Source organism: Drosophila biarmipes, chromosome 3R (assembly GCF_025231255.1).
Source record: "Drosophila biarmipes strain raj3 chromosome 3R, RU_DBia_V1.1, whole genome shotgun sequence".
Lineage (NCBI taxonomy): Eukaryota > Metazoa > Arthropoda > Insecta > Diptera > Drosophilidae > Drosophila > Drosophila biarmipes.
Window position 1 is genome coordinate 31220356 of NC_066616.1, and position 27624 is coordinate 31247979.

Sequence of the window (27624 nt, forward strand, 5' to 3'; positions counted from 1 at the left end):
TTTCGCCAATGTAGATACTGTGGAAACAATCCTCTGGAGATTTAAACACACACTTTTGCGGGACTTAGGGAAAGAAATATGGCAAATAAACCAAGTTATAAGGAAAATAAAAAAAAATAAAATATATATTAAATACAGGAATAGAGTTAGGAACTGCAATACCTCTTAAACATTTAAATATTGTTAAAAACATTCATTAATCTGCAAGTCCCTGGAACTCCATCCTGACAGGTATTTTCATTTCGCGGAATTATTCATAACTTGAGGGTTGGAAATGTTTCCTCGTGCTCGGCTGGTTTGGGGAAGTGCTTACGCGGGGCACATGAAACGAAGTCGAAAAAATCAAATGCAATTTTCTCTAAAATGGTTACTGATAAAAAATTGATACGCCGGGCGGGAAAGATGGCTTGTGGGCATAACTCGCATAGACACAGGCACATGTGCATTCGAATACGTTGGACTCGCACTCGGATTCGGATTCAGAGACCTTTATTCAGAGGCCCTAGGCAGTTGGATTATTCATATTTAAATTCGTCTTACACCCTCTCGCCGGAGCCGGGGGCTTGCTAGACTGGCAAGGGCGTTTGCCACTCCTGTCCCGGCTGCCATTTCTCATCACCTCATCCGCATCCGCATCCTCATCCCTATCCCTAGCCCCATCCCCGTCCCCATGGCCATTCACACGCCGAATATAATATGGATGGAATAGCTGAATAAACAGAGTCGCTTCCAGAATGTTGACAGTCCCTATTTGTGCACCCGGAACGGAGGTGGGAACCCAATACAACTAGGAACCACTTGGTGAATGGAGCAAGTCGCTTTATTCGCAATAACGTTTATATTCAGACATTTATATTTACACGAACATTCACATTCATAGTCATTTGTTTATTTGTTTTCGCGTTTTATTTGTTACAACTTAAGCAAGCAGCCGTAAGCGTTGAGAATTAAGAATTAAAAACAGTTTCGTTTAGGAACCAATCCGAATATTTACAGTGACTGGAGTGGATCAGTAGCACAGGGTATCTTAATGAGGCCCATGGAGATGGGAATTCGTATTATATTTAGTCTTTCCTTGCCGGCGAACAACCTTTCCCGCTGGAATTCAACAAAGTATTGGGTTTCAGATGTACAGATGCCTATTTATGATTGAAAATACCCAAATTAGTGGGCACAGAGCTGCATCCGATATGTTCGAGGGCCAAGGATGGCATCCTCACCTAGCTTTGGTTTCTCCAAGAGTGGATCAAAATTTACACTAGGCGGGCAACCAATCAACTCCCAACAATCCAAAAAGACCTTTTGTAAATGTGTAAATTCGAGACCTTATAAGTAGCTTAGAGCCAGGTTTTGTCATCGGATGAATCCCGGTCGGAGAGCCCGGGATTGGCCCGCCGGTAGTTGTTGTTGTAGGGCGAGGAGCAGATGATCTGGGTCTGCAGCTCCAGGTTCTCCCGGCCCTCCCGCTCCGGTGGCGGCACCACCTGGATGGCCGGCTGTCAGGAGAGCAGCTGGGTGGTGTTGGCCGTACTGCTGGAGATGCTGTTCTGGCCACCAAGCGGTGCTCCCGACCACCGTTGCTGCAGCTCCTGCTGGTAGGACATCCTCTTCCGGTGGCCACCAGTTGACTGGGACTCCGCCGGCAGACTATTCCTCAGTGTCGCACTGCGTGGAGCTCCTGAGAATGGAATTTCAAGATTAGAGACCATCAGATTTGATGCTACTCCCCCACTCATCCGGAGGATCTGGACTCCGAACTCACCGCTGTGCGAAATTCGATGCGATTTCGGGGAGCTGGGGCAGGTATAAAGTATCGATTTCTGGGTATCTATCAACATCAATTGAGGGGCTCATTAGCGTGCTATCCCTTTCGAGGGGCAAGAACTCACCATTGCGCTTGATGCGATTGTGATCCGGGGAACCCGAGCAGGAGTACCGGGAGGTCAGGTTCTCCCGCCGGCTGAAGGGCTCGGAGCCCACGCGTGCAAACAGACACCAGCGGAAAACCATCTTGAAACCATAGCGAAAACTAAGAAGATACATGGAGAAACAACCAACATTATTATTTAATTTAAGCAATAAACTAAAAAAATAATAAATAAAATTGTTGAATTCTCCTATCGATTAGCAAAAGGGATACTTTATACTTCACAATATTTTTGACAACAAATATTTTTAAAGAATTTTCATTTGTTATATAATAAAAATAAAAGTATCCCCCAATTTAATTATTATTTAAATTTTCATAACAAAACAGCTCATGTGCATTAAGACAGGATAACTCAATAAAACCCACCCGAGGACACCTCAATACAGTGACCCCCGGGCGACTTGCTTAATTCCGTATTTATGGATAACAATTCTGGCAATCCTTGAAACACATCAACTTGTCTTATTTATGAGCAGCTTTTTGTTCCCGGCTTCCACAGACCGTCCTGTGTACGGCGACCTAGTCAGCGCTTACTCATGTAATCTATGGTGTACGCGGGAGTGTTTTTTACGGGCCATCACGGCAACTTAATATCCCGTGTTCCCCATGGGTAGTAAATATAAATAAGGACCTCCGATGTCGTTGTCGTCATCATTTGCATATGGGGCGCCATCAATTGACAGGCGCTGATCCTGGGCCGTGGCTTTCGGGCTCACGTGCTGCCCGGCGTAGTTTTTTATTTCACGTAGGAGCCCCATTATGCCCGGCATCCCGGTGCCAGGCCAGCGTTTCCCCATCAGTCAGATATCCGCTGACTGAGCAGAATTAATTGCAATCCGCTACGTTTTTCCGGACACGGGCGCACGAACACCGACTGCCAATTTGTACGGCAATACGTGTGTGAGCGACGCCTTTTGTTTAAGTGGGGATATATGTAATACTATGTATATATATTCTCATACCCACAGGTTTGGTTAAAAAAATAGGTCTGGTTATTTTTGCTATCCCAAATTTACTTGTGGAGGCAGCCAGGGAAATCCCTAGGGTGTGAAAGCTTGTTCAGAGGTGTTAAAAAGTATGCAGCGCAACAATCGACAACATATTTGGCATAAAACTAAATTGTTGCATACTTTTTGGTCCTTTTGTGAATGATTTCAAAATATGCAGAACGTTTTGGGTTAAAAATATTATGGCATACTTTTAGACACATTTGAAGTGATTTGAAATATTTACTAAAGTTAATATTTTCGGGGCAATGAAATCCCTCCAAATAATTAAGAGTTATTCATCTTCCCAGCTGCCTTAAATGCCTGTCAACTTGTGTGCCATTGTTTCGACCGCAGCTGTATGCCACTTCGCCGGGCATCAAGTTGTCATGTATTTACAAACTATATTCAAAGTGCGAGACAGTGACAACCACCAGCCGAGGGAGCCTTCTGCCAACCAATCAACTAATCTGTCTACGGGGCTCTCCCGCCCAGATGCCGAAGTCTTGAATGCCACTGCACTTAGGGCCCTAATGGCGCTAATTCAACCGCAAATTACCCAATTTGCTGCGGGTTAAAGCAGCCACATGAGCACGGCACGTGGACTCGTGGAAACTAACTGAAGTGCCTATCGAATCAGCTACTCACCGCGAATTCATCCAGCAGTATATGATGGGATTGTACATGGAGTTGCTCATGGCCAGCCAGTAGATGGCCAGGTAGAGCTCCTGGATGAAGGGAGCCTCGGTGATGGCCGGGTAGCAGGATGTGATGATGAAGTAGCTGTGGAACGGCAGCCAGCAGATGGCGAATATCAGGACGACCACAATCATCATCTTCACCACCTGCGGGAGGGCAAGGAAACTTTATGGTCAGAGCATGTGTTTTCCAGGCGTTTTGAGTCTTTGTAGAGTTAAAAGCCATTAGTCTATTTCTGTGGGGAAGCAACGTAATCAAATGCGATGTCAACAGGAAATGGCTTAAATGCAGCTTTATTCTATTTTGTTTTGTTTTTGAATCTATGGATTAAAGTCAGAAAACAAAATCTGTTATTCCGGGCAACTAATTTCTTTAGCCACTTTTTTAAATGCTATAGGGCACTGCCAAACTGCAGGTAAAGTTAATCAAAGCTTCAAACATCAACAAAGGTAGCCAAACTAAGAAAAGTTCCAGGAAAAGTAATGAACGTTAAACAAAAGCTAAAGCACCTAGAAAAACATCTGCAATACAACCAGCTCAAAATTCCGAATAGATTGAAGCTCAATTTATTATGCAGAGACGAAAACGCAGACAACAAGAAAATCTATCAAAAATAAATGAAATTAAATGCTAAGTATCATAAGTTTTGAGACAATAAAGATTATATTTATTAAGTTCCGTTATAAATAATTAATTACTATTAATATATTACTAAGAATATATATATTTAACTAACATTTTAAGTAAATTAAATTGCCAAGATTATATTTATAAAGTTAGCAATTAATTTTTAAAGGAAGACTAACAACTTTAATCACTCCAAAAGCAGACTATCTTAACCTAGAGTTAATGTAGCATTTTTAAGATCCCAATCTGGAATCTACCACAAGCAAGTGCTAATTGCGGTGCCCACATGGGACCTCTAAAGCACCCCCTGAAAACTCCCCCTACTTACCCTCCGCTTGCTCCGCACATTCTCCACCTGGCGGGGCGTGCACTCGCCAATGGTCTTGGATCCCCAGAGCTCGATGCCCACACGCGAGTAGGTGACCGTCATCGAAACGATGGGCAGGAAGTAGGTTAGGATGATGATGAGGATGTTGTAGCTAAACGACAGAGGGGCGCAAATAGTACGTAGATCAAACACCGTGTTTACAAGCCTTTCAGTTAGTCAGCAATGCTTTTAAGGCCCTCCTAACCCCACATCCCCACATCCCCGCATCGTTCATATCGCTCCATCGGACATTGTTGCCGCCTTTGGCTTTTGTTTTATTTTTTATTGAGCAAGTAGCAATTTGGAATGAATCTAAAATTAATGGCCTTGCATGTGGGACACAATGCAGGACGTGGGACGCAGGACGCAGGACGCAGGACCCCCGCTGCCTGCTGCCAAATTGCCATACAAAATGGCTGTAAAAAGCAACACGTTTTATATGCCCCTCTTCCTGATTTCCTCCCCGGAACGTCCAGCCCTTCACCAAACAAGCCACCCATCCACCCACTTAGCCATTTGTTTTTTTACGAGAACGTCTTGGTTCAGTTTTGTCTCCGAATGTCCGCTTTTACGACCCCATCCCCGATAATCCCCATGTGCCACTGCAGATCCGGACTCCGATTGCTCCTGCATGTGCATCCTGCAGCTGGAACGGCGTTGTGATTTTTGATTTACACCTTCATCTCGACGGCAACCAAATTCGAGGTGATTTCCCATGCACAGCCCTCAGTTTTTATGCACTCTGGTTATTACATTAAGAATTAAGAGAATTTTCGTATGAGGATTGATAGTGCCTTAACTTGGAAAGCAGTTCAAAAGATGGAACAGCCAAGTTGCCACTAAAAATTTTAAATATTTTTGGGGAAAAGCTTAAGTTACTAAAGAAATATTTATAATTAAATAACAACATATTCAAATTGATTTCAAGGGCATATTTTAAATGATCCTCTTATAATAACCAAAATGCAACCCTATAATGGTTAAATAAATGCTGTTCCATGTATCTTTTTATCTTTAGTTTTCAGGAAACTAAAATGCAGGAGTAGGAAATACAATCGAATTGTTTTCAGTGTACAGCCCAAAGAGTTCCTTTGTTTCTGGATTGGATTCACTAACAAGCTCCGACAACTTCGACTGGCAAACATTCGGCTGAGTTCACCGAGAAGCGGAAAAAAGACAGCTGAAGGATACTCACAGGGTCTCCAGCTGCGAGTGATTGGTGTCCCCGTCGGGCCACTCGGGGTAGCAGACGGTCCGGCTGCCGTGCCCCTGGACGGGCACCTCCTCCGTCCGGTAGATGATCATCATGGGGCAGGAGATGAGGGTGGAGGCCAGCCAGATGACCGCGGCAATGGCCAGATTGCATCGCTTGCTCATCCGCGGCTGCAGCGGCCTTATGATGGCCACGTATCTGCGAAAGAGTGCTCCAATTTAAAACAATTTCCAGCCCCCTCTGGAAAGGGGAGGTGGGGAAAAGGGGCTGTGGGACCCCCATAAGCTGATTATCGGAATGCACGAGGTCACCCGAAAAAAAGGCTCCGCAAAATGAAATTAAAGCGCGCTAAAGCCCGAAAGTAATTTAATCTGCGAATTTTGGTCTGCGTGGAGCTGTTTTATACATCGAATCGCGGCGGGCCATTAAAAGTTGCAGTCATTAAGGGAGTTGTTATAGAAACCTAATAGCCGGCGAAAGGCATTATGCTTTGGTATAAAACTATAGATGTGAGTACTATTTCCGGGATTTCAATGGATTTAATATTATTTTTTTTATTTCTCCCGGCAAATAATATTTATGTATTGAAATTTCAATTTGTCTGGGCATTACTCTAATTTATGTGCCCAGCTTATGTGGGTAAGCCCCTAAGATACTTTCTGGAGCATACATCATGCGAATTTATTCACTTAAGATTTCCAATACATAAATTTTCACTGATTGCTTGAGCCCAGCGGCTGAAACATTATTTATTGTTAAAAAAGTGAAATAAAATAATTCTCCCATAAACAAGTTGCCATTGCTAAATGTTTTGGCCTCAGCAGGTTGAACTTTTGCACATGCCTTGACTTGACAGTATATTTTAATTTATATGCCTGCTTTCGATTTCGAAGCGATAAATTTTCAATAAATATTTGCCACTGAGCAAATTTATAAACATGTGATTTTGTTTACTAGACAATATAGTGCGATGAAAATGCCTTAAAGGCGGAAAAGGGATTACTCCTCCCTCCAATGAATTATCACTGGGCAATCGGAAAAGATTATTTATAATCTTTCAAGTTATTTGCCGGCTATTTTGTTTACTAGACGGAATAATTCGATTGGGCTCTCGATATTTCAAAATTGGATGAATCATCAATGGAAGCTGCGGCCTAAGTAGATGGAACATTATTTATTTATGTTCTCGGAGCGGAACACAAAATACGTGTGTGGGGCTTTTTTATTTTGATCCTTGTGACGGGCAATCCAATTGTGTTCCCATGTCTGCGGCCCTATGAAATCCTATTAAAACGAATGGGTTATTTGCCCTGTGCTTTTGAGCGTGATTGATAAGGGTCTCGATAGGTCGGAATATTTGCATGCATATGCATATGATGGGGGCTGGTATGAGCCCCACTCCCAGCTCCCAGCTCCAAACTTCAAACGCCACATTCCACATTCCACTCACCTGTCGATGGAGATGGCCATTAGAGTGAACACGGAGGCGCAGATGCTCAGCATGGCGATGAACTGGGACAGCTTGCAGTAGAACTCGCCGAAGGGCCAGTCGCTATCCAGCATGTAGTAGTAGTTGAAGGTCACGTTCAGGCTGGACACCATGGCGTCCGCGATGGAGAGATTCACTGCAGGATACGCGATTCGGCAACCGGAAAAGGCAACAACAGGCAATCATTCATAACTTTGCGAGTGGCAAAAGCAAACAAATTATGCAAAACAAAGGGGAATTACCCAACCCTCGAGGACCCGACTTGCCTCTTATTTATGCCAGGTACCTACATTTATAATTACCCAAATTACAGGGGAATAAAGTGCACTTTCACCCGCATATTTGTGCCAAAATCAACAGGAAACGAGAGATATATATCTCGATGGAGAAAGTATATACTTTTATTGTGTTCCATTTGCATGGAGCGATTTACATGCCAATGAATCAGCCGGCATGGACAACAACAGGGGCCGAGAAAAGAAAATGGAAGCGCCGAAGAAGAAAAATAAAAAGAAAAGTCTGCCCCGGCGTCTTTGTTTACTTTTCATTATCTACCGTGGAGATAAGGCGACGAAGTGCCAGAAAATAAAAAGCATCACGAAACCGAAACAGCACCTACAATAAAACAAATGTCCCTCCGCCGAGCATTAGCCCTGTGTGCGTCCTGTGAACCTTGTAGGTCCTGAGGATCCGGCGACGCCTACGACACGACACGAGGCGACGTTGCGCATCCTAACAATCGACCTGACTCCCGGGGCCATTGACTATGGCTATATGGCTATCTGGCCACCTCGCTGTCTTGCCTCCATTGTCCCCGGGGCCTGGACCTGTCAGCCACGTACCCAAAATCGATTCTGGCCCATTTTAATTAATAACAAAATCGTATTTCCAAATCCCACGGTCCTTCCAGGGGGTACACTTTCTCTGGCAACAAATCATTCATAAACTAAAGGAAATTAAACAGTTTTGCCTTGCGGTGAAGCCAGCTTAAATGAGCTTAAAATCTTAATTATTCAATGGTGCCATCTCCAAAAGTAGGCTATGATATATTTTGCACTCTTTGCAGCATACTTTTAGGCGCATTTAAAGTGATTTGACAAACAAGAGGTTTTATTTTTCTTTTTAAATGAAATATGATACACTTTTTATAATTACAGAAAACAAAATAAATTGCTTTTTTTCCAAAGAAACCTCTTGATGTGACAGTGATATAGCCCCCCTTAAGCCCCCGAAAAAGCGAAGAGACCCCAAAAACAAAAGATACTCTAACCAACGAACACAAACAAAAGATGCAAATACGCATTGATAATGAACCCAAAGAAGATTATCATCCGGTGACTGGCTTGCCCCGAAAAACTCAGCCCAACCCCACCCCTGAAAACCTCGAACTGTTCCAGATGTCTGTGATGTGAATTTGAAATTTTCGTGTGCCCAAAAATGATTAAAACGTCAGAATTTGTTACTAATAATGATTGCCAATGTGTATTTATAATGCAAATTCGAAAAGCCCTGCGAGCTCAGCGGGCATTTAGTTTACGCAATAATAATAATAATCATTACCAAGTCAGACAAAGGCAGAGCCAGGATGGAAAGAGGATGTGGATGGTTGTGCCCCTGCCATTGTTGTATTGTATATCTGTATATCTGCTTGGGTAGCCGAAGGGGGATCTTCCTTGGAGCACAAGAGCTGGATTAGTTGTAAGCTCGGCATAAACGGAATCAATTCCAGGTCCGTTTCATTGCCCTCTGCCCTAAGATGCCGGGGGTATTGTATTAAAATAATTGCGCATGCATAAAGCGGGCAATCAGGTAGCCAAGTGGTTATTTCGAGAGCATCCTTATCTGGAAAATGCCATTACGAAGATAAACTTGCGCCCAACTTTTAACAAAACTCTCGACGAGTTCGGGGTCTCTATGTGTGCATGTTAAAATTAATAAAAGTGTGATTAGTGGAGGCAAGATTTCCGGATGAGCCTGCAAATGCAAATTTAATGCACTCTGAAACGTGACTAAAAGCAGTTTCAATTAATGAAAGTCAGGCTCAGGCTTTAGCAGGCGAAACTTCATAACTTGATTTGATGCCCAAAGCTGAGGAAATTAAAATTAATGCCATCCTGGGCGCTGGGCTGCTCCTCCACTTAGTCGAAATTGGCAAAGGGTGGAGGATTGGGGGCAGCAAAGTTAATATCTGCGAGGTGCAACAGGGCGTATGCAAAATGCAGGGGAGGACGGCTTGGAATGGGGACAGCAACCAATTCAGTTGCTCTTTAAGTGCTCCACGGTGGAGCAGCCATAAATAGGTAATCCACCCTTCATTTTTCCCCGGGGAAGACTTAAACAAACTCTTCCGACGGACAAGAGCTCGTCGACCTGGACTCTGGACAAACTAAGGGGGAAAGTTACTTCCTAATTGGAGAAACATTTGTAAACAAATAATATTTCTATAGTCTTTAATTTTGTATTTCTCTGTTAACTAGTTCAATTTAAGAAAAAGCGGGGTTTTTAAAAACTCTTATTAAGGTGTTAAAAAGTATGCTATGAAAAAGTAAATTTATCTTATTTAAATCTTAAAAGCAATTTGTCGTGTCGTGGGGAAAAAAAAAAAAAAAAAAAAAAAAAAAAAAAAAAAACAAAGTGCGTGCTTACGCGTTATTATTTTGTTATCTATTCTTCGTGTGCTAATAATAGCACAGATCATAAAAATTCGGACGCTGTCTAGCGCAGTGTCGGCAGTGGGACAACAACAACAACATAAGTGTAGTGCGACAAGACTGCATTTGTGCCCGCTAGGGCACCGCTGTTCCCCTCACACTGCGCGCAGCCGTACAAGAGGGGCAATAAAAGCAGTGATTGACTTACATTCGACTTTGCATAAAATCGAGAGAAATGGCAAATACCAGAGAAACAATGCTTCTGGGCGAAGCTCTGAGAAAAGCCGTCATGGACGAGGTGATTCCAGGAGAGTTAACCCTGGCAAAAAATCTGGCCACTAGCGGCAAGCTTAACTCATATGGTATAGCAGTATCAAGCAGTAATGCAGCCTGTATCACCAGTACTCTGACAACAACTCACAGTCCAATATATACCAACACTACATCATCACCCAGCATATGCAGTGGCATGTGCTCAACGCCTATGCCTCCTAAAGCATTAAGCACTTCTATAGACTTCCCCCCTCTACCGGATTCACCCAGATGGCAAAAAATCCAGAGCCAGAAGAGGAAGGGGTCATCGAACTCACCAATAAGTCAACGAAAACGTGCCGATATTAGAAATTTAGAACCCAGTGACCCTGTGTCAGCAAACAGGTTCGAAACACTATCAGTTGATGACGATGAGATGGACTGCAATAGTGTGGACGAACCATCGACTAGCGCTGCAGCAGCGGCTTACCGTTCTCACACCGCTTCTAAGGCTAAAGACAGCAATGCACATAACAAGAACGCAAACGTACAAAGTAAAACTGATTCATCTACGGTAAAATCTGCTTCTACTGGTAGTCCAAAACCACCACCAATCGTTCTTATGGACGTGACAAACGTGAACGAACTTCTTATCGCTATCGAGGAAGTTACAAATCTTGAAAATGTTGAAATCAAATCCTCTGTGGGCTCCACTCACAGAATCTACACCAAAGACGCAAACACCTACAGGGCTGTAGTACGACAACTAAGTTCCCTGAAAATTGAATTCCATTGCTATCAATTGAAAGACGAGAAACCATTCAGAGTTGTTGTGCGAGGATTACACCATTCACAGCTCCATCATAAAATCAAAGAGGAATTACTCAGACAGGGGCATAAAGTTCTATCAATATATAACCCAAAAAGCAACAAGAGCGGTGAACAGATGAACCTCTTCTTCATTAATGTAGAAAAGAATCTAAATAACAAAGATATACTCCAACTACGATCTCTATGTCGCCAACGCGTCCGTTTTGAAGTAGCCAGAAAAGCACAAGACATAGTGCAATGTCGGAGATGCCAATCGTTTGGTCATACTGCAAGATATTGCTACAGACCTTTTATCTGTGTCTCTTGCGGTGACTACCATAAATCATCAGATTGTCCCAGAAGCAAAGAAGCACCAGCAACTTGCACTCACTGTGGTGAAAATCACCCAGCTAACTTCCGTGGCTGCAAATCCTATCAAAAATTGCTCAAAATGAACGAAAATGTACAGAAAACCCCAAAAGTGAGCATAAACAATAACTCTACACCCAAACATTATGAAAATGGAGTTTCTTATGCTCAAATAGCCAGAAATGCAAATCCAATCACGGAAAAACAAAACAAACGACCAGGAAACCTAACAAATAGGCTACAGGACGCCATTCAACAGCAACATCACTACGGTGCAAAAAATCATGCGCACTTTTTCCCAGATGTGTCACAACAGCAAAATGCACAAGAATCTAAACTAGAAATGGCAGTTGCATCGCTCTCAAAAGCTATCGAGGGTCTATACGCCATGCAAGCCCAGATGCTGAAGATGCTGGTTGCAATTAACGCGCAACTTACACAATGTCCCAAATAAAAATTCTCACCTGGAACACGCGAGGTGCTGCCGGCAAAATGACGGAAATCGGCCACCTTGCGGAGAGAGAGAATATTGACATTCTCCTTCTCACTGAAACGAAGACATCCAACCTTCAACTATTTGGATATGAAGTCTACACTTCAAATCTACCTGACGGCAGCCACAGGGGTGGAGCTGCAATCCTGGTTAACAAAAAGATCAATCACTTTCCCATCGAGCCAATCGTCCATGCTAAAGTCCAAATCGTGGGTGCCAGAATCCAAACATGTATAGGACAAATATTCATCGGATCAATCTATTGCCCTCCGAACTTCAGCTGGACTCAATCAGAATTTGATGACATATTCGCTAACTTCAACTTCCCAAGATCATTTATCAGCGGAGACTGGAACGCCAAACATCCATGGTGGGGTTCTGCGATCACCTGTCACCGAGGTAACTTACTTGCCGCAAGCGCCATCTCAATTAACGCCAACATCCTGGCGACTGGAGCACCAACATACTATCCAAGCGCAGTAAATCGAAGACCATCCTGTTTAGACTTTGCAATTTATCGCAACATTCCACACGACAAGCTAAGCATCAGAGACAGCTGGGACCTTGAATCGGACCACCTATCTCTCATCACTACATTAAAAACAGAAGCCATACAATGCACTCAACGTAGACAACTTCTTAGCAAACACACAAATGTAGCTGTTTTCAAGGAAGAACTATGTAGATCGATACGCCTTAACATTGAGCTCAACTCTGCTGCTGAGATTGACGACGCTGTAGACCTCTTCACTACCAACGTGACAAATGCGGCGAGGAGTGCAAACGTGTACACTGCAAACAATCATGGCAGAGCCCTCATACGCCACTCGAATAGAATTGACCCAAACATTGCAGAGATTCTAGTCCGTAAGAGAGCACTGAGAAGACGTTATATTCGAACGCACAGTCCTGAGGATAAAGCTCAATGGCATAGATGCGCCAGAGAGCTTCACGTTGCCATGGCTGAATTGAAAAATGCGCAATTCGAACATATGCTGACCAATATGGACTATTCTAATGATTCCATTTTTAATATGTGGTCCTTTACCAAAAAAGTAAAAAGAATGCCACAGAAAGTTACGCCTCTGAAGAACAGCAATGGTAACTGGTGTCGCTCCTTAGAAGAGCAAGTACAAACATTTGCGGAACACCTTGGCGACAGATTCACTGCGTTTAATTTCGCATCCGAGGAGGATATCAACAGAATAAACGAAATACTACAGCGCCCTTTCCAGATGTCACCTCCAATAAGACATATCCGTCTGGAAGAAGTCTCAAACATGATACGTACCCTCAAAAGTCGAAAGGCGCCAGGTCATGACCTAATAAGCAACGCAGTACTTAAAATCCTTCCCAAGAGAGCACTATTACTTATCACATTGATATTCAATGCGATACTTAGAGTGCAATACTTTCCCAAAAAATGGAAGAGTGCTAGAATCAGTATGATTCTAAAGCCAGGGAAACCGGAACAGGATCCATGCTCCTACCGGCCTATCAGCCTCCTGCCCTCTTTATCGAAGGTAATGGAAAGGCTGATAGCTTCCCGACTTATAATACACCTAGAAGACAATGATACTATCCCAATGCACCAATTCGGATTCAGAGCCGGCCACAGTACGATTGAGCAATTGCACCGTGTAGTCAATCACATCCTGAAGGCCTACGACAATAAAGAATACTGCAACGGCATCTTTCTTGACATACAACAGGCATTTGATAGAGTTTGGATCCCGGGACTACTAGCCAAAGTCAAAACAGCGCTGCCAGCCAACCTGTTTGAGCTCATCAGATCGTTTCTCACAAACAGAGATTTTTGCGTCCAGTCCAGAGACGCAATCTCTGCAAATGTTGCCATTACAGCTGGCGTTCCCCAAGGAAGCGTCTTAGGACCGCTACTGTACTCCATCTTTACAGCAGACATCCCCAAGCCAAGCTATGAAGAAATGACCTACGACAACAGCAAAATGCTGCTGGCCAGCTTCGCTGACGACGTCTGCTTTCTCAGCTCCTCGAACAGTGAGACCGAGTCTTCACAAACGCTGCAAACCTACCTCAACGAATTCGAGAAATGGGCCACGGCGAACAATATCAAAATCAACGAAAGCAAATGCGTAAACGTTTGCTTTACGTTACGCCGAAAAACAACTCCGGTGGTCCACATTAATAATGTGGACATAGAGCAAGCGACTAAGGCGAAATACCTAGGCCTCACACTGGACAAACGCCTAACCTTCCGAGAACATATTGCCAGAGTCGTCAAAATGTGCAACCTAAAGCGGAACCAATTATTCTGGATGCTAAACAAGAAAAGCAAATTATCTCTAAGATGCAAGCGGCACATTTATCAACAAATCATCGCACCAACTTGGAGATATGGAATCCAAATTTGGGGAGTGGCGGCTGCGTCCCACCGAAAACGTTTCCAAACCGTCCAGAACAAAACATTAAGACAAATCACTGGCTGTGAGTGGTTCGTTAGCGGCCAAACGCTTCACAATGACCTAAACCTGAGTCTTGTTGAAGACCAAATATCGTTCTTCTCAAGCAGGTACAACGACCGTCTAACTGCCCACCGTAATCGTCTAGCCCGGAGATTACAGGGGGCTATCCCAATTCGCAGGCTCAAAAGAAGACATTTTGGGCTGCTCCTAAGAGACTAATATGAATATATTATTTACTTGAAACTAGTCGTAATTTGAGCTACTCCTATATACCAAGTTGAAAACTAATTATAATTTATAATTAAGAGATTATTTACTTAAGAAAACATTTAGGTTAAAGGCTTTAATTAGATCTGTTCCTGGATTATATTAAATAAAGATGTTAATTAAATAAAAAAAAAAAAAAAGCAATTTGTAAATCCCTGTGATTTTGTGGCACCCCAGTATATTACCCAAATATCTGCACACTAAGCTGGCAAATATTTAATCTACAAGCTAAACACACACCCGAACCACACGGCGTATGAGTGATTTTTATTGCGTATACGCAACGTTTGCACACACAACACCGGCAAATCAGCCTACTCACCTATGAAATAGTTGGTCACCGTCCGCATCCGCTTGGTCGTCATCACGATCCAGACAACAATCAGGTTGCCGCCCGTCGCCACAATGACCATGCCGCCGAAGAGGATGCTCCAGAGCACCTGACGCCACCACGGGACCACGAACGCAAACGAGCCCGTCTCCATGGACGCCGCCGCATCCTTGGCCGCATCCTCCGTATCAAGGGTGGCGGGCAGGTCGGTGGATAGCCTGTGGATGGAGGGATGCGGGAGGCGCACGGGTTACAATGGGGAATTAGTGACATCGGGATTAAGTGTGTGTTATGTTTCACGGCGTCCCGCCGCCCCGCCATAAACGAGTGCCAAGTGGGTGATGTGTCTATGTAAGCATGCGAATGGGTGCTTTCGGCTTACAAGCAAGAGTACACCGCGAGAAAAAGGTACAAAGGAATTTAGTTTCTAAAATAAATAATGAAATATTAACCAGGGGTTTTTTCTGCATTATAAGAATGGGTTCCTCATCTCAGTTGCTACTTAATTTTTGTTATTTTAATATAGTTATATCATTCAAAATATATTAATTTATATTTTTAATAACTAAAATATGTATGAAATACATAATAATGTACCAGAAATATCTTCGGACTTCAAATTAATTATATTGGCTCTTTAAGACCGTACCCTACTCAATAAAAGTTATAAAACAACCTATTTTGTATAAATTTTTTGTTAAATGCATTCTACATTTTATAGCCAATATCATGTAATTTCATAATCTATGATATTAAATTGATATTTAATTTGTAAAGTGTCATCGTCAAAATTTTTAATTCACGGATGAGGAGTTTATAGTGGCACCCAATCCCCATTAAATTTACAAGCAAACCCAAAACGCATTACGATTTTCTCCCTGTGTAGTTCTATGTGCGACTCCAGGATGTTGTCGCTATTAAGCGTGTGTAATTGTGCGTGCGTTGACAAATCCGTGTTTTTCCTCAGCGCCGTCTGCCGCATAAAACATCGTGTTCGGGTTCGGATTCGGGTTCAGCTCAGCCGGAGGGCAGGAGAATCCACTCCACTCCACTGCCAAGCCGCCTCCGTTCCACTCACTCATCGGCGGTTGTCGTCATCTTTTAATATTTTGCGAGCCTCGGCTTGTTTATTTAGGTTCGCTTCTAGGCGGGTGTTTAGATAGAGGGAGCGCACCCTCGGCGGATTTGTGGGACAAGATCCCGGCCAGTCCACAAACTGGAGGGCAGGACACTGGGAGACCAGGACGCCAGGTCGCCAGGACACCATGTCAGCCCTGTCATTTAATATGCACGCAGTGTGCCGGAGATGGCACTAAATTGGCTAGGTAGTCATTAATGCTCTGTTTGCTCACCCTCCAGAGCAATTAAAAAGATGCCCACATAAGTAATTCTCATCCACACCCTTTTCGCATGACAAACTGCGGGATTTACACGAAATCTCTTTTGTTCGAGGCCCTAATGCAAAGAGGATTATTGATTTGTTTTCATGGGGCCTCTAGATGGGCCCAAGAATTGAGTGGCATGAGCAGTGGCTGAGGGGCAGGAGCAGGAGCAGCAAGTAGAAAATGGAAGAGTCAGGGAGGCAAATTCAGGATGCCTCGGGCCAGGAAAATGTCATGACAAAAGTACAAAAAATGTAGCTACTACTCTGAAATCCCCCACTCTTGTTGATATTGATGTTGAGGTTTAAATACTGCACTTGTACAGCGAACTTGGGGGTATATCAGCTCGGGAAGAGCCCTATAAATTAATGGCATAGAATGGAATTTAAGATAATATAAAATAACAACAATAAAAGCACTTAAAAACTCCATTGTTCCCTTGCCCTAGTTATTATCTTCCTTAAAACCACACTATTCGTTAGTAAATATAACGTTTCTAATATTCTTTCCCCGCCATAATTATTATCCTCCTTAAATAAATATTTTTTCAGCAAGAGAACATTTTTCTTTCATACTTTCTTTATAAATAAACGTACCTATTTGAACTGCTCCCAAAATAGACCGTGCAGCAATTAACCCATGTCTCTATATTAGTTGTTATGGGAATGTGGACAGTTTGGGCAAATAGAATTGTTATTGTGCCACTTCAGTGAAATGTGTACAAATATGTTTTTGCTTTGATGCACGAATTCTTTTGTGTCGAAAAATATGCCATGCCAGAGGAATATCCCTCGTCCTCCCCGAGTTTTTGGCCAACTTTGGTTCGCCTTTTATTTGCACATAAATCGGACGTAGTGTCTGCGCAAACAAATGGAGGGCTCGGCGGGGAAAGGAGCAGCAGCCAATATGATACTGGGATTGAGTGTTGAGCACTGCCTGAAGGATCTGCGGCGGTGGAGGGCTGCAAAAAATCTATTTTCGATGCGTCAGACGCAGCCGCATCCCAATAATTATCCCAGCTCCATCCCGAAGTTGGCAGAAAAACCCCATTTGTTGCTGCTGGTACGCAAATGGCAGTAAATTTGGGACATGTCTGCAAAAAGTGCCGACGAATGGAACAGAATTGAATGCTATGGACCCGCAGTTTTTTGTGTGCACGAGTATATTTAGTGAGTATCTCTGCATTAAATGTGCTCGCCGTCTCCGCCGTTTTATGTATTTGAAACGGAAGTGAAGCACCCACGTCGAGCGGTCCAAACGGAAATGACTGAATGGCGGAATGACTGAATGCCTGGAGGCGTCATTAGAGATGCATGTCAGTGTGGCAAAACCACTCCCACATCGCGAATTAAACTGAAGCGGAGGCGGTCTCATCAGCACTCATCAAAAAGCCACGAAATCTAGGAGTTATGGGGCCCATTCCCCTTTCATAAGGCAGTGGAGTAGGTGGGATAAGATTTTATATCTATCTATCTATCTATCTATCTATCTTTCTATCTTTCTATGAATCTATCTATCTATCTTTCTATCTATCTATCTATCTATCTATCTATCTATCTATCTATCTATCTATCTATCTTTCTATCTATCTATCTATCTATCTGTCTATCTATCTATCTTTCTATCTATCTGTCTATCTATCTATCTTTATATCTATCTGTCTATCTATCTATCTATCTATCTATCTATCTATCTATCTATCTATCTATCTATCTTTCTATCTTTCTATCAATCTATCTATCTATCTTTCTATCTATCTATCTATCTATCTATCTACATATCTATCTATCTAAATATCTATCTTTCTATCTATCTATCCTTTTATCTATCTATCTATCTGTCTATCTATCTATCTTTCTATCTATTTGTCTATCTGTCTATCTATCTATTTATCTATCTTCATATCTATCTATATATCTATCCATCTATCTACCTATCTATCTATCTATCTATCTATCTATCTATCTATCTATCTTTCTATCTTTCTATCTTTCTATTTTCTATCTTTCTATCTTTCTATCTTTCTATCTTTCTATCTATCTATCTATCGATCTACCTATCTATCTATCTATCTATCTATCTATCTGTCTATCTATCTATCAATCTAAATTACAACTGCCCTTTCTAAGAGATTTAGAAATGGGTTCACTTTTTCTTGACCCCCTTTGAGTGAAAACTCGGCACCCCTGCCTAGAGATACTCCATTCGTGCGTGCGCTTGGACATTAATTGGGTTTGTGTGTCATAATTAGGCATTAGATCGGCTGGACGCGGCCTCTACTCACGTTTGGCTGTGATTGAAGGGGCTGGTGGACTGGCCGAGGTCCTGGCCAAAGTCGGGGGCGGGCGTGTGGTTGGTGGCCGCGAGGACACTGCTCATGGCCGAGTAGAGGACGGCCGCGGGGGTGCTCCAGTTGCTCCAGGTGACGTCGGCGTAATCATCCGCCTCGAAGTCACTGCGATTCTCCATGGCTGACGACCCCTGGAACCGTGCTTTCACTGCGTCCTTATCCCTGCCAGGGGGATTTCAGAGTTAATGTTGCGAATCCCTTTGCCTTCTCCCTATTTGCTTTCCATTTGCCAACTCCTGCGACCTGAAAAACGCAAGGAAAACGTTAGACAAGACCGTCTAATTTCATTTCTGGCATGTTTTATTTTATTTTATTTCATCTTATTTTGTGATCTTTGTTGTTTGTGCCAAAGACAAAGCTTTTTGATGCTCATTTTCGGTGGAAAGTTTTCACATTCCTGCTACGTGCTTAGGGAAGAAGGTACGAGCATTCATATCGATTTTGATTTCTCCTTGATTTTGTTTCACTTTTCGGCACGTGACTCATTCACGCGCTATCTCCGGCACTTCTTTAGAACTTTTCTGTGGTTTCTTTCTAGTTCTTTGAATAATCTGACTTAGGACTTGCCCCACAGCAAAGTTCTCGAGCATGTGCCTCCTGATGAGGCCGGGAAGTGGTGGCCATTAGTGAATCGGATACCTTGGAAACTTCGGGAGCGGTAAATGGCGGTGATTTGTCCAGTGCGAAAGTTTATTTTTTCGTTTCCAGGCCAATAATACTAATTTATGATGCCAAACGTTAATGAAAAGCAATCGGAAGAGGGGCTAAAGCTGGTCAATTAAAAATGTTTCTGAATGGTAAATTACATTATGTTGCGAAGTTTCTCCATACTTGGAAATTAAGCTAAGGTGCAATATTTTAAACTAATGTCAAATAAATGATATGTGAATGGCCCCAAAGCTTAGATAAATTCGCTATTATCTCTAAAAAAAATGCGTCATTGTCCGGACAAAAATAGCTCCAATCCAATTGAAAAAAGAATCCCAGTGGAGCTATTACCTTTTATGCGTCCCCCGAGCTAGATTCACCTGCCTTTCGAGTGTCTGATGAGTCGCAAACAATTGTTTCAACAGAAGTAGTCAGTGGACCTTCTTCTCTTCGCCTACTTTTTGCCAAGCTGAAAGGCCAGGACGAGTGGTGGAAAGGTCCTTCCTCGGGAGCGAGCCGGTCGTCCCTCAATTATGCCCGAGATCTGTCCTTGGCAGCTCGAGATAATTGCGACGACCAGTCGCGTCACTTGAAGTTTAACAAACGATAATCCCAGTAGCCGCTTCACTTTTCCTTCAGCCGTTTTTATTACTCGGCTAGCTTTCATACTTTGTTAGCAGCCAGCAGTAATGGGAAAAATTCAACTGTGTTTACCCAGGGAGAGAGAAAGGTGTGAGTGGAAAAATATTCATAGGTCAGGAATAAAGAAGTCCTATTTCGGTTACAATGGAAGGTAAAGATGTTTATCGAGAACTAATATTGCTCTAAGGAAAGCTATGCATAAAAGAAGTAATTAGGAAATGTGTTGAGGTCTAAGTGGAAAATAAGTTCAAACCTATTACTATTATTTAAGTAATAAGTAACATTTTTTAGAAAATATTTTTATTAAGAGTATTTAAACATTTTTGAAAACAATTTAAAAGATACCTAAAAGTATGCAACGTTATTTAAGTTATGTGGTCAACTGTATTGATATCTGTTCTATTCTTCTTTGCATACTTTTAGAAGCCATTATTGATTTTAAAATATGAGAGTGCTATGGGTTATATGGAAGCAAGTTTCAAAAAGATTAAAGAAAAAAAATATAAGCTAAACCTAAAACCTAAAAATTTTACTATTATATTTTATGGTTTATGGGAATGTTTGCTTTGGCTGTGAGAAAAAAACATTAATTTTTAATCTGCTAGATTTAAATAAATCTAAATTTTTTCTCCCTCTGTAAGAGTTTGTGTCGGAATAACACTTTATCAGCCAAGTAAATATCAACAGTGCGCCTCAGTACCCCTGGATACGAAGATGCATCCCGTTCTCCCGAGTCCACCCATCGAAAGCTATTAAACAAACACCGAGGCGGTTGGAAATCAATTGCCGGCAGCTTGTCTGCCGAGGAAATGATTACAAATAATGACTGCAAATAGACAAAACAAAGCATATGCCACAGACAAATTAATAAGTTGGTTTCACTTCTGGTTCTGGTTTGGCCTGGAAACTGCGAGCTGAAAACGGAAAACTGGCTAGCTGAAGTGCAAGTGATGCAGTCTTAATGAAAGGCAAACAATCTTCAAAAAGAATGTTCACCATAATTGGCAGATCGTTTCACGCCCCCGAAAACGAAACGTTCGATTGTGCAAATATTTGAAAAAAAAAAGTAAATGCCAGCTAAATGCTCAACCGACTAAAAGTTGCTGGCCCTTTTTTCCCGGAGTTTAGTAATGTTCGTGGGGCCTTTTGACTGATGTCCTTTGGAAAATTGCGTTTTCTGCAATAATCGCAAAAATTAGATTCCCCGGGAATTTCAGTGAACTTGAAAAATGGCCAAACTGTCACGTTCCATTGGGCAGCCACCGAAAGTGATGGAAAGTGCTGATGCGGTGGAAGTCGTGCGGGTTGCGTATACGCCGTGTTGTGCCATCAGTTTGGGACGACCCCGTCGAGCCGTAAACTTTTAAGCGAATTTGTCTCGCTGACTCGCGGTTGTTTCGCCTTTTTCCCAGACCACTAGCCCCTTGTTTATCAATTGAAGCCCAGATAGACAGTAGCAGCCGTAGAGCTGCGCACTGGGAGCCCAGTACTTGGAAGTATACTCCTATAGAAGTGCCCCAGACACCGTCGCGCCTTTCAGAACGTCAGGGTAAACACTTTCGAGAGGCTCTGCCGAACTCTGGACCACCTTGTTCAAGCGGTGGAAACGCAAATATTACAGTTTTCACATAGTGCCAACTTTTAAATAAAGTTTCGCTGCCCATTATTTAGAAATTGTTTGGGTTGTTCTCGAAATTGTTTCGTTGTATGATGAGGAAAATTTAAGGAATCTTTCTATAGCGATTTTGGTAACGGAAGTGTTAGTAATGTCCAGAAAAATCAAGAATAAATTGCTAAGTTTTATAAAACGTTGGCTTTTAAAATCACCAATTGAGGTACCTTAAACTATGCAACAATGTATGTTATGTCTGAAAATCAGTCGAATTTAATTACTGCATACTTTAAGGCACCATTTTAAAATATGAAATATGGAGAAACTTACCAAGTATTCAATACTTTAAATGTCTTGTAAAACCAATGTTACCTTACCATTTTTTTGGAAAACCAAAAACAAAATCTATTTGAAAAAATTTAAAATAAATTTGCCCTGCTCGGTATTGATTTTGTGTAGATTGGTGGCCGACTCTTTTTGCTGAAATAAAGCAATTCCCCCTGGACCTTCGACTCGCCACGGCTGCTTAGAGCATTCCACATATTTTGTAGGAGCGTGGAAAGCACATGCAGCGTTCATTACGACCGAGAATAAAAGGGCCGGGTTTTCCCGCTCCCTCGGCAGCTTCAGTTTCAGTTTCTCTTTTTTGTGTTTTGTGTTTGACAAGTCAAGTACGGGGTGGCACAGTCGTAGTCTCATAGTCGCAGACACACAACGCGGAGGCATAAAGACGAGTTAGTCGGTGGGACTTTGTGGATTGGTGGGTCAGTGGGCGCGGGATCGGGGCATCGGCAGAGGGAGTGCGTGGCTGCAGCAACAGTGCGGGTCTATGAGGACGGCCCAGTCCCTTGGGTGGGCACTGGGAGAAAAGTCTATTGAGTAAGTCAACAATTGGGAGTGTGACCCCTTGAAATACATTAAACGGCAACTTCCTATGAGTAATAACTTTTCACTACTTTAAATATATTTTTTAATTTTAAATACATATGTTATATAATACATATATATTTAATATTTTTATATTTTAAAAAAACTACTAAAGAATTTCTATAGATAGTCTATGATAAGACAAAAATCATTTTAGTCTGATACTTCAAAAGTGGGATAAAGAATTCCATATCTTTTTATCTATGTGGAAATAATAATATTTATATATTAACCTATTAACTATTATAGATCAAGACAGATCATTAAAATGTTAAGAAACTATTTTAGCTAAATTAAGCGCTGTCTAAGCTTCTTTGGAAAAGATGTATTTTTAAATGAACAAAATGTTATCAATTTTTTCCACTGTATTTCTCTGCGCACGTGTGTGTGTGCCACTATATATGTATGTCAATAGGAGTAGGGGCGCTGTCCTAGTGCCCTGCCCGCCCCCTTTTCCACCATTTTTTTCTGCCCGGCATGTCGGTCCACATTCACAGTACTTTCACTTCCTGCCGCACATATATTTCTAAAACAATTTATTAAAAAACAAAAATACGAGCTGGCCCAGCAGAAATGAAATAAAGGCCCGACGAAACGTACTAAGCACTTTTCTGGGGTAGTGGAAGTGAACTTGAATTGTAATTACCAACGCCTTTTTGCTGGCTTAAACGAGCATTTTTAATTTCCCCACAAGGCACACAGCATCCCACACCCAGCATACACTGGCGGAACAATTAAGCACAAAATGAGCATTAAATATATGGTGCTGCAAATTGGCCACATGCGCTGGAGGCTGGGGGATGGGGACAAGCCACTGCCACTCCCGGCTCCTCCTCCGGACTCCCGAGTCTTGGCAGATTCATCAAAATGATTGTTTAATGAGCTCCACGCACAGCGCTCGGAGCAAGAATTCATTTGCGAGCTGGATTTATGTTTCGCACCTTGCCGAAGAGCAGCCAGAAAAACAAGAAACAATAACAGCGCGGCAGCAGAAATTAAACAATCCCCTTTTCAGATACATATAAATAAACCCGGGTGATAAAAGCGCCAAAATACTATATAAACAGCAGATATGTGTGCGCAAGTACTGAATTGTTTTCGAAAGTATTGAGGCAGGACAAGTTGCCTCTGCGAATTTAATTGCCCAAGCCATTCGACGGGTTTATTTGCCTTTAAAGCTGGATGGGTCTTGGCAGATAACGCGCCTGGCAAGTATTTGCAAATGAATCAGCTTTGCCGGGGATATGTTGAAATTAAATTTCCGCACTCAGGTCCTAAGCCCAGGGCTCATAAGGATAGCCAGGGCAGTGATTGCAGAAATACCTTTAGCCCTCATTCAATCCGCATTGCTCATACGCCCCGTTGTGTGGGGTATTTTGTGGCCAGCATTACCAATTACCAGCCGTACCTGTGGGCGTTCCAATGTCTTATCTTATCGGCAGAAGTCCATCAGCAACGTAAGAAAGGTAATCGAATGAAAATAACCAGCTGCAGCTCCGCCCAAACGTCTGGAGCCGTGGAAATCCAGAGATCTGGACCTGGGAGCACCATAAATTTTGCACCCCAGCACCCACTTAGTCAATTTATTGCAATTATGTGTAAATTGAGGAACAAAGCGGAGACAGAACTACATTCCCGCCTCCACTCCACTCCCATTTCAATCACCATCTCGGATCCCTGCGACCTCCAGTCGGCGTGGACGTGGACGAGGACCAGTGGCGAAGCCAGGCGGAATTTGAGTATATTTCATTTCTGATTTGTATTGCTTTCCCTATTGATGGGGAGTCGTTCAACCGGAGCTCTTACAATTGACTTATTTAAGAATCGAGCGATTTATGGTCTCGCGTTCGAGCAGTTGTAAAAGTATTCAACAATTCTTTATTCAATTTATGGAACGTGGGATGGGTTTTGAAGATAGATTTGAAGTATCTACATGGAGCTATTAGTAGCTTATTATAGGTTAAAGTCGTTTTAAATATTTATTTATTTCTTTCTTTAAATCTTTGTAGCTTGCTCAGGAAAAAGTTTATTATAAAGTAGTTCGATTTAGAATTTATCATGGTATATATTACAAAGAGGTGAATTTTTAAGCTGCTTAAAGTATCTGTAGTTTTAAAAAATATCTATATTTTTCTTTAAATATTTATAGATACAAGTAAGAGCTCACTCAGCAAGAAGTTAATCACAAAATGGTTGAAAATGGCTGCTCATTAGATTGTAGATTTTCCAACTTTTTATAATAAACATAAATCTCAGCCTGCCAATTTTATGTGCATAACCTTGTTAAATTAGATTTACCTACGAAGTTTCGAGGCGAATAAATTGGGCGATTGTGCTTTCGATGTATATGGCTTATAGCCCGAACAATACCTTAGAATTAACCCATTTATCCGAGGGCAAGCCCCGGGGGGAGCACATATATCCTGGTTTCGTTCCCGCACAAGGACGGTGCATAGTTCAATGGAGCTGCACGAAAGAAGGCCGGACCTCACTGGACACCGCTAAAATATGCACATGATTCACGGACTTGTTTAGGACTGTCCTCGCCTTCATTTAAATTCATATAGTATAGGACGCAGGAGATGAGATAGTGGGCTGAACTGGTGTGGTGTCCAGCTGAGAGCCGAAGTTACACACGTCTCCGGCGCCAAAGGACCTGCTGTCCTGCCCTCCGCCCGCCCAGCTGGCCCTGCTCCTCCCCGGAAAAGCTGGAAAAGGAGGAAAAGACGTCAGCGGCGGGGGCGGATGCCGCATCGGTTTCAATTTAATTAAATGTTTTGATGCATGACAGCACTGTGGACCGGCACACTGGACATACGGAGCATACGGCACTCGCTTATTACTTATTCGCATTCGTTTAAAGATTCCCAGCCCCCTCCTCGGTTGGTCTGTTTCACGCCTGCCTGGCTCTTTAAAGGCCTCTTTTGGAGGCCAACTAATGGCCTTCTGACCACTCCGCCGCTTACAGGACCTCTTAATCCTCCGGCTCCTCTGAAAGCAATTCGCGTTGAAAGGATTTCGGTTTGCTCATCTGACCGTTGGCAGAGCTTTTGTGAAGATGCCAATGGACGCATCCGTCGGCCCACCAGGCAGCCATTTATCCGGATCCGAATCAGACCACATCCGACATCCCACATACCACTTACCAGCCCACTCACCACAAAACCCCCTACATTTTGCGGCCCACTAATCATAGTTGACATTAAATATTTAAGAGCCACAAAAGTTTTGCTCGCCCGTGATTGAGTTAGATGACTTTCGGCTCGGAGGACCAATTAAGTGGCCTGTTTGGCCAGCGGCATCACTTCGATTTTGAATAGCAGCTTGAAATGGACACTTTAACCTAATTAAATTGCAATATCATATTAATCTGGCACTTAATTGGGGGAAAAATCTCTTAATGTTTCGCAAATATCTTCCAGGTTATGCCGCTTTGAGTTTGAAGTAACTTGAAACTCAAGTTCTTAATTGAATCGATTTCTTACGATTGAATAGTGAAATAGTACATATGATATCTTACTTTAATAGATTAAGAGCTTAAATATTTTAAGAAAGGATAAAACCTTTTTTATTCCAAAAGCATCGAAATTATTATAAATTGAGTTAAATATATACATTTAATTACTTATCATCATATTGAGTTATATTTGTTTTAACTATTAAGTACATTTAACGTAAAATTTGTTAATGTTTTTAAGCCATCAGATTTGATTCTTAAACCCGAACGATATCAACTTTTCCAATTACCTATTTCGGAGACTATGTACCCTTTTTATTTGTATCATTTTGTTTAACGCATTTTCACATTAATTTAAATGTACTTGGTGCCTTTAAATTCTCCGAAAGTGAAAACCCCCAGGCCGAAATAACTTAAGTCCCAGTATAAATACATTTTAAGCACTTTGTTTATTTGCATTATAAACATCGGAGCTATGCACATGTGAGTTCACCCAAGGGATAATCCAGAGCGCACAGTTTTTATTTAATCGCACAGGATGTAAACGAAATGGCGTGCATATAATTTAAAAAGATTATGTTCCGTTGAGGGTTCGAAAAAACACACAGCAAATGCAATAAAATTAATTGGCATTCCGGGAGATTTGCCTTCCGGCATGATTTTCGAATTTCCGAAATCTGAGATCATCGGACTCGGATTCGGAGGACCTCTCAATCGACGGGGTCAATTGGGCGTGATGATTTTTGGTTATCGCTTAACTATTTCTCGGTTCGCTGGAATCCCGGCACTCGGTGCTCAAATTGAGTGGAAAACCGGAGGAAAATCGAGTTGCCCCGCAGTTTGATCTCTCAAAAGTGTTTAAGCGCTTGATTAGGCGATTGAAGTAATTACTTGTAGAGCCAAAGTTTGCCGGGCAGCCGAAAGTTGTCCACAAATAGCAGTTTTCTAATTACTTTCGCAACTCAAATTTGCACTAACTTTTAATTCTGCCGGACCCCAAGCCAATTTGAGTTGCTTTTCTGTACGTAAACTTTGCAATCCAGCCGCCCCATTCGAAAACAATATTTGTGTAATATGGAAAAACAATAAAAAAAAGGCGGAATACTTAGGAGCGCTTACCAGGAACTATGCTAAATTCCCCCTTTTTCACTTTTCACTGGGCCACGGGGCGTATGAGCAATGTCAGCCAATTGCAGGCAGCGAAAACAAAGAGATTGTATTTAAAAATAAATTCCGCTCTGTGCTGTGCGGCTTGGGTGTTTATGTTTATTAGTTTTAATCAAAACACCAATTTGTATATTCAATTTAACGACTAGTTTATCGTTTTTGTGTGTTTGCTGTGAAATTCAATTTGGCTTTCAATCCACTGGGCCGAATTCAATTACGCTGGGGATCGAATGTGCCGGCGGCATTTTGGCCAGGTCTAAGCTGATGTTCCAGCATTACTTTTTCGAACACTTCTCCACCGGCGCTACGAGAACCGAGAACTGAGAACCGAGAACCGAGAACCGAGAACCGAAAACCGAGAAGTCCGGACAGAAGTTTTCCGGACCCGTCGCTTTTTCCGTTCGAACCGTACGCGCGCGAGTCTGCCGTCGAACTGAACGGAAAATGGAAATGCCGCATTTTCTGAGGCTGTGCGCGCTGATACGGCGGTGTTATGACATGGGGCTGCGAA

General features: G+C 42.4%; 1 protein-coding gene across 1 annotated transcript; it reads right to left on the bottom strand.

Annotated features, from left to right (window-relative positions):
• Positions 1–804: 804 nt before the first annotated feature.
• Positions 805–27535, bottom strand: LOC108025545 (tachykinin-like peptides receptor 99D). The gene is made up of 10 exons (XM_017096075.3): positions 27066–27535; positions 18595–18903; positions 14920–15146; positions 7273–7447; positions 5805–6020; positions 4571–4721; positions 3565–3761; positions 1890–2029; positions 1763–1828; positions 805–1678 (listed from the first exon to the last, which is right to left on the bottom strand). Exons 2-10 carry the CDS (start codon positions 18777–18779, stop codon positions 1500–1502), a joined length of 1536 nt encoding a protein of 511 aa, XP_016951564.2. The 5' UTR covers positions 18780–18903; positions 27066–27535; the 3' UTR covers positions 805–1499.
• Positions 27536–27624: the final 89 nt, after the last annotated feature.

Excerpts from the sequence above, each read along its gene's own strand:
- LOC108025545 (XM_017096075.3), bottom strand. The coding sequence starts at position 18,779 with ATGGAGAATCGCAGTGACTTCGAGGCGGATGATTACGCCGACGTCACC. Across the intron at positions 15,147-18,594 it reads CCCTTCAATCACAGCCAAAC|GCTATCCACCGACCTGCCCG; the intron begins GTGAGTAGAGGC and ends CTCCATCCACAG. Across the intron at positions 6,021-7,272 it reads ATGGCCATCTCCATCGACAG|ATACGTGGCCATCATAAGGC; the intron begins GTGAGTGGAATG and ends ACTCTTTCGCAG.